The 7,024-nt window shown below is 46.4% G+C and overlaps 1 protein-coding gene across 1 annotated transcript; it reads right to left on the minus strand.

Annotated features, from left to right (window-relative positions):
* Window positions 1-307: 307 nt before the first annotated feature.
* BARX1 (BARX homeobox 1) lies at window positions 308-6,667 on the minus strand. The gene is made up of 4 exons (XM_054034780.1): window positions 6,107-6,667; window positions 2,431-2,719; window positions 1,800-1,884; window positions 308-1,117 (listed from the first exon to the last, which is right to left on the minus strand). Exons 1-4 carry the CDS (start codon window positions 6,309-6,311, stop codon window positions 953-955), a joined length of 744 nt encoding a protein of 247 aa, XP_053890755.1. The 5' UTR covers window positions 6,312-6,667; the 3' UTR covers window positions 308-952.
* Window positions 6,668-7,024: the final 357 nt, after the last annotated feature.

Here is a 7,024-nt window from a genome sequence, read left to right on the forward strand (position 1 = left end):
AAAACTATGCGTGAAATATACTAAGTATGGACTCGCGCCTTCCCAAGATGAGGGAAGTTGGGCCGAGTAAAGATTTAAGGATTGTGCCCCCTAAATCCGCGCTACTCTGCGGGTGAGAATTTACTAGTGAAAATGAATACAGTACTGTATCACAATTGGGGGGGGGGGAGCCACGGGAATACAGTGTGTCTCTGGAACAGAGTTGTGTATCCTCTGTTTCGTTATGATCTGTCAATTAACTTGTATTTGAATAGCTAACAGGAAAACTCCTTCTACTGAGATACAAACACATTACCTTACTGAAAGCAACAGGTCATAAAATACTTTATTGAAATAAAGTAAATATCTTGCATTAACTGATCATAAAATGCAGTTTTCGGATAACTTGGGGCACCACAGGATTGTAGACAGCAAGTAGGCTTAAGATAACTGTAACAATCTCCTCCTGACCCTTTCAGGTTGTCATACAAAATACAACAATCTTCCATCGCAGAGCTCCCAAACCGATACAGAGAAAGAGAAACGGCTGTGTTTTTCCTTATGTACACGGGGGAAGAAAAAGAGGGGGAAAGGAATCAACCAAATATTAAATACAACGGAAATCAAATGGTAATAATAATCCACTAACCATTTTGTCACCCATCTTCTTCCACCTTGCATCTTCTTGTGGAACAGAACGCTGCATGGGCCTTGTCTATTTATCCTGCTCCTCATTCCACATTGTGGAAACTAGGTTTTAAAATAGAAGGGAGTGCATGAGGCCTAACAAATGCATGGCACACAAGTCTAAGGATCAGTCCACTGCTGCGGATGGTGTGTTTCTCATCGTTAATCCAGTCTTTAAAATGTTCAGATCTCGTTAGAGAAGGCACTTGATCGATGCTGGTTTGTAAGTCTTTGTGCTGTCTGGCACGCTAACGAGGCATCCTTGATTTTTTTTATTTTTATTTTTTTATTCCTCCTGATTGACTTCACAGGGCGAGTTTAGGCTTTCCGCTTGTTTCTCTGCTTCTTTGGCTCGCTCCTGCTCTGTAAGTTGCTCGCTGCTTGGGATGGAGTTTTTCTTTGGACGGCCTTTAGGTTTGGTGGGAGATTCAAGGCCCCCACCTTGTAATACCTGGAAAACCAAAGGATATGCCAGAATAAAACCACGTTTAAAGGTGCCTGATACAAGGGCTTTATCCTGTTGTGAAAGCTATAGGCTGGCCTATATTACACTAAAAGGAGAATCAAAAATATATTCTATGTCCCCAGTATTTCAACACCAGGTCTGGGAGGCAGCCAACTAAAACAGCTTACAGCTGGCTTGAATCATGACCTGGGTTGCATTTACTGCTTTTAACGGCTCTTCTTTACCTCTATAGATCACCTCCCTCAGCCCTTGGTCCTGAATATCCTGGGAAAGGGCGGGGGGCATATCCTCAAATCCCCGGAGTAGACTTGCTTATTGGTTTCTTTCCCCGTCTTATTGTGCTCCTCTATGTTGTGCCTTTGTGCAGTTGCATTTTTACAAGCCCTTCTGCTGTTCATGATAGATACCCCCTTCTGTCAGCCAGCGGGGCTGGGTTTGCAGGCCCCAACAACAACGTAGAAAAGAGAGAGAAGATATATCCGAACAATGAGCAAATCAGGGTACACAGAGAGAGATGTTAGATTCGAAGAGCGAATAATCTAAACCCCTTTTCCTATTTCAGCAAGTGCCTAATGTTCCCTGATGCAATCAGATATCGGCCAGCAATCAACTCCTACGGGGAGGAAAAGGCCCGAGGCTTTACAGACAGACAAGTAAACACACTTACTATTTTCTTCCATTTCATTCGCCTATTTTGGTACCACGTTTTCACCTGAAGTTGACTGAGACCCAGGGACTCTGCCAGGTCTATTCTGCAAGGGGAGAGAGGACACACGTACTGCCATCAGAAAACCACCCACTTGCCAGTCAAAACCCCACTGCTCAGATAATCCTATACATCGCTTCGCTCCGCTCCGCCATTGGTCTGTATTGTTCCTTAAGGAAGGATTCGGACTATCGGGCGTTCCCGGCCCTCTTTCCCCACCCCCACCAAGCTTCTGTTCAGCAGATATCTGAACTGGGGTACGGGGGCGTGACCCCCAACTAACCTGGGCTGTGGGTGGGTAAACATTGAACTAGTTTCCTTGGAGCTCTTTGATTCGCTCCGGGGATCACAAATAAGTGCCCGGGGAAGACTGGCTTCGCTTTCCCGGGGAGCTGCCCCAGCTACGCCTGGGATTCTGCTCCTGGCTTGGCCTCATGGGCCGGTGGCCAGCCGTGGAATCTGGGGGCAGGTAACCAAGCCCGGCTAGCCCCCTGCGCTGCCCTAAGGCTGCAGGGCAGAACTGGGTTTATGGCTGGGAACCCTCTACCTCCCGCTCCGACCCCCCGGCAGCGGCTCCTGGGCCCGCCCTCACCTGTCCGGCGTGGAGAGGTATTTCTGTTTCTCGAAGCGCTTCTCCAGCCCCATCAGCTGCAGCTCGGTGAACACTGTGCGGCTCCGGCGCCCTTTCTTGGCTTTGCTGCCCTGCTCCGGGGGTCCCGGCTCCAGCTTCCCCCGGAGGTGCAGCTCCAGCGGGAGGTGAGGGGATCCCGAGCCGCCCTGAAGCCCCGAACCTGCAGCCAGCAGGGCCGAACCCAGGCCGGAGCAGCCCAAGGGGGCCAGGGGAAATTTGAACACCGCCGCCTGCTCAGCCTTCAGCACCGCTGCGGGGAGAAAGACACTGTGAGAGCGGGCAGGAGCCTTTGGCACGTAGCTAGCGCTCGCTTAGCTTCCCCAGATGCCAGCATGGCTGTTGACGTGTTTCAGGTATGCCGTGCCCATGTCCCAAGAAGCCACCCCAGCCAGGCCCTACTACAGCTGAGAGGCCCCGGGCACCGCCTGGAAAAAAAAAGGAATAATAGGGTCAGATGGAAAAATGAAGGAAATGTGGAGTCCCGCGGGGAAACGTGATGGAGTTTAGTGCGGGGAAATGGGTTACTTGCTGAGCTCTTTGTGTGGATCCAAAGAAACTAATACGACAAGCATTTAACATTACCATCCAGCATGTTTTTGAAGGGATGGAAGGCTCCTTTTCAAACGAGTCTAACCTTCATTGGGGGAGGGGGGGAATCAAGTTGGGAATATTTTATATTTTAACTGGAAAGCGATCAAACTGTAAGTTTTTCTTAACTTTCGTGTTGTATTTCTGTAGTCTTGCATCTCTTAAACATCACCAGTACAGAAACACCATGAACGTTATTGTTCGGGGGGGAAATGAGTAAAGTGCAGCACAACTAAAGAAAGGGGGAAAGATGAAAATATTTCTAATTACGAGAATGAAATGTTCACAGGTCAATACTCTTAAACCTAAGTCTATTTTTTTTAAAAAGTAGCCAATATTTTTCAGCCTAGTTCTATTTGTTTCGTAATGTTTGATTTTTTTTCCCGTTCAGTAAATATCTTGCTGTAATATAAAAATCCCCGATCCAAATATGATCGAATTGTTATTATGTAAACGTATTTTTAAATTTAAGATAGCAGTTGATAATTAATAGTTTGGGATTTACAAGTGGGTATAATTTAAAATAATTTAGTATGTAATAGTACCTAATAAAGGTCTTAGTTCTTGGCCGTAGAATAAATAATCGATATAATAGAATAATATAGCGTACATGGACGGGAGATTATAGCACTACTATATATATAATTTTAGTCCAAAGTCCCCCTGTAGTTATATAGTATTTTCGTTCTTTGCGTTTTCATTCATTCTAATAAAAATTAATTTTGATAGTCTAGAATACTGGCACATTTTGCATGGCTTACTGAAAACAATATGCTATAGAAAAGGTTTATTCTAATTTAAATTCACAAGCAAACCCATCGTTAAATGTATTACTGAATCACAATCAAAACATTCAGGTCTAACCTTTCTCGAGCCAAAATATTGTAGTACCGCCTAACAAATTATTTTTGAACTGGCGATACCTCTCTGAACCACCTATTTAGTTTCAACTCTTTTATTTGATGTATAAAATCAAATTGACAAATGACCTCCTGGAAGTTTAGTTTGCTAATAGCAGGCTAAGAAACTATATAAACTTACAATTCAAGCATCCCTTCCCGGAGCCCCCCACATGCCCCTCACAAGTAGGAAGTCCTTTCCCTATTAATCTTGAGGAGGAAACAGCAAAAGACCTGGCTCAACGCATATGCACAATTAGCTTGGAAATAATGAATAATTCATTCAGTATATTACAAAGCTTTGATGGGGGAGGAAATAAACGGACAGTATGCTGAACTCGCTAGAGCAATTTAAATTAAAACACAAACCAATTATCTTTAACTGCCTCAGACAGCAAGGAAACTACAGGGACAATCAGGATTTTGTAAGAAAAATGTTTCTAAAAGGCTTTTCAAACTCCCCCTCCCGGGACTAAATATAAATTGTGTTGCAGAAGCAAGAACTTTTATTGCCCCCGTTTAGGAATCCGTTCCTGCTCCTCCCGAAGTCAATGGGAGTTTTGCCATAATATTTTATAAACACCATTATACTTGGTTTAATATTTTTAAGGAGCATTTGAGTTCGGCAGGTCCGTGAAAACCATTTCCCCCATAGATCAATTGTTACTCTGATTCTTTATGCAAACAGACTGTGTTTCGGGAAACAATAAACTGTTTTTTGTATGTTATTCTTTTTTCTATGATAAAGAAAGGTTTGGTTCAAGGTAGCTTTGGAAAGGATAATTTTCAAAAGGACAGTTTTCAAATTTAGAAGCCATAGATGGTTTGCTTATTGTGCTTGTAATATATTAGTAACATATTACATGAGTCTAGATATAGATGTTACACTCTATATATTACACTGTATATGCACACACATATGAGTAATGTTCTATGTAGTACATTACTAATACATATAAAAGTTCTATATTTGTCTATCTACAACGTTATATATTTGTCTCTCTTCCCTACAATACAATCATAATATCACGATTTAGGGTCCAATCCCTCACTCTGCACACAAATACAACTTCCATGATCTTCCAGAGGCGTTTTCTCTAAATGGGACTCATAAGGCCCAAGCATTTAGGCCTATGTTGAATTTAAATCGACTTAAGGCCTTCAGTGGAGACAAAGAGACTGTCTGAAATACTTACAAACCGCTTACTCACATTACTAACCCAATCGTTTATTTTAAGCTGTAGTGAATTATATGAGCTTCATTCTGAAAATAATCCTGACAAGTAAAGCGAAAAAAATGTTGGACAATTCTTCGGCGGAAAAAGATTAGAAATGCCACATACTATTTTGAAAGGTTTTTTTGTTTTGTTTTCCTCCTATAATTACAGTGTGTAGTTTACCAGGCTAAGATTCCGTCCTGCGCAGGAGGGGAAAAAAAGTTTTTTTTTTCCCCAACTGAAAGTATTCAGATGGAATGAGAAGGAAACAGGCTGCTCCCTATGATGAGCCCAATATAATCAGTTATAATAGACAAATGCAGCTCAAACACTTGGGGAAAAGGGAAAGAACAGAGTTTGTTTCATGCCAGTTATGTACAGATCGTTTAGATGTGTGAGAAACCTGCTTCTGTTGGAATCCTGTTTGGAAAAAAAATCTTGTTATTTTGAATCATCCTCCCTGGGTGTGTGTGTGTGAGTTATTTGTTTGGCTGTGGCCTAAACTTCTGGCATGAAACCACATGAAATGGGATCGTCCTCGTGGCATATAAACACAGATCCGTTTGTGAAAGGATCTATCTACCGAACTTGGCCACTGAACGTATCCTTGAATAAAGAGACCTGCTTCATGTTTCCACCATGACCCCAGCTCCCCTGTGCAGTCGCGCTTTGCCATCAGGCACGCTGACAAACAGCGGAAGAAAGGTCTAAGTCTGCTACCGTCTGGTGACGACCCCTGCTATCCCCGGGACCTGCACTGCCCTAGGGGCCCAGCTGGTTCCCCGGGGACGGAGCTAATGAACGGGACTGTCACTCTGGGCATAGCAAGCCCCTGTCCTCCCCCTCCCCCTAGTCTGGGAGCCGCTGCAGGGCTGATGCGGACGGAGGCTGCTCCCCGGCCTGTGTGGGGGCTAGAGAGGCCGCGGGACGTACCTAGGTGGTTGTGGTAGGGTCGGGCTGAGAGCAGCGCCTGCACCCCGAACTTGAGGAGCTCTCCTGCCGGCGCCGAGACCTTGGAGTCGGGGTGATCCGTCAGGATTTCCTCGATCATAAAACTCCGGTAGCGATGCGAGCGGTGGTCAGGGAAGACTTCCGCGGGGAAATAATGCGCGGCTCCCAGGTCCAGGGGATGCTGCATCCTTCCCGCTGCGTGCCAGGCCCCAGGCCAGACCCCAGGGACGCCCCCAGCCCCTTTCCTCAGGGAGGCGCCGGCTCTCTCCGCCGCGGGCTGCACAGATCCTGCCGGGCTCGCCCTAGAGCAGCCCTCCGCCTGGTGCCTCTGGAAGGGCGCCCAGGGACCTCGGGCAGGCTTTGTCCATTCTCCCTCCTGGGGCTTGGCTGCCCAAGCGCGCAGCTTCCCCGCAGCCCTGGTAGCCTTTCCCCTTCGGAGGGGCTCGAGGGGCCAGCGGTCGGCGTGTGCTTGCCCCGACCGCCCCCCCCCCCTCTTCCTTCCCGGCTGCACCGAGTGGCTGAAGCTCTCCTTAAGGAGTGAGCCCAGGCTGGAAAAGTTACAACCTCATGCTGCACGAGGCACGTCATAGGAGAGCTCTTTCTCCGCCCCAGGACTGAAGACAGCAGCCTATTATATTCCTGACCTGCGTCTGGGACTGTCGGAGCTGGATTGGGGGGGCGGGCGGGCAGGCGAGCGGGGGAGGGGAAAGAGGGGAGCGCTTATTACCTGGAAACGAAAGGTTAGGGAAGAGCGTCTATCCTGTGCCATATAAAGCAAATTAACCAGCGATGCCCGATTTGAAGTTAAAGGTACTTTACAGCAATTACGCACCGCCAGCCCACTCCGAACAGGAGGTTTAGAAATGCTGGAGCTGCACTTACCCCCTAGGATGTGCAACG

The sequence above is a fragment of the Malaclemys terrapin genome, chromosome 7, assembly GCF_027887155.1.
Source record: "Malaclemys terrapin pileata isolate rMalTer1 chromosome 7, rMalTer1.hap1, whole genome shotgun sequence".
Lineage (NCBI taxonomy): Eukaryota > Metazoa > Chordata > Testudines > Emydidae > Malaclemys > Malaclemys terrapin.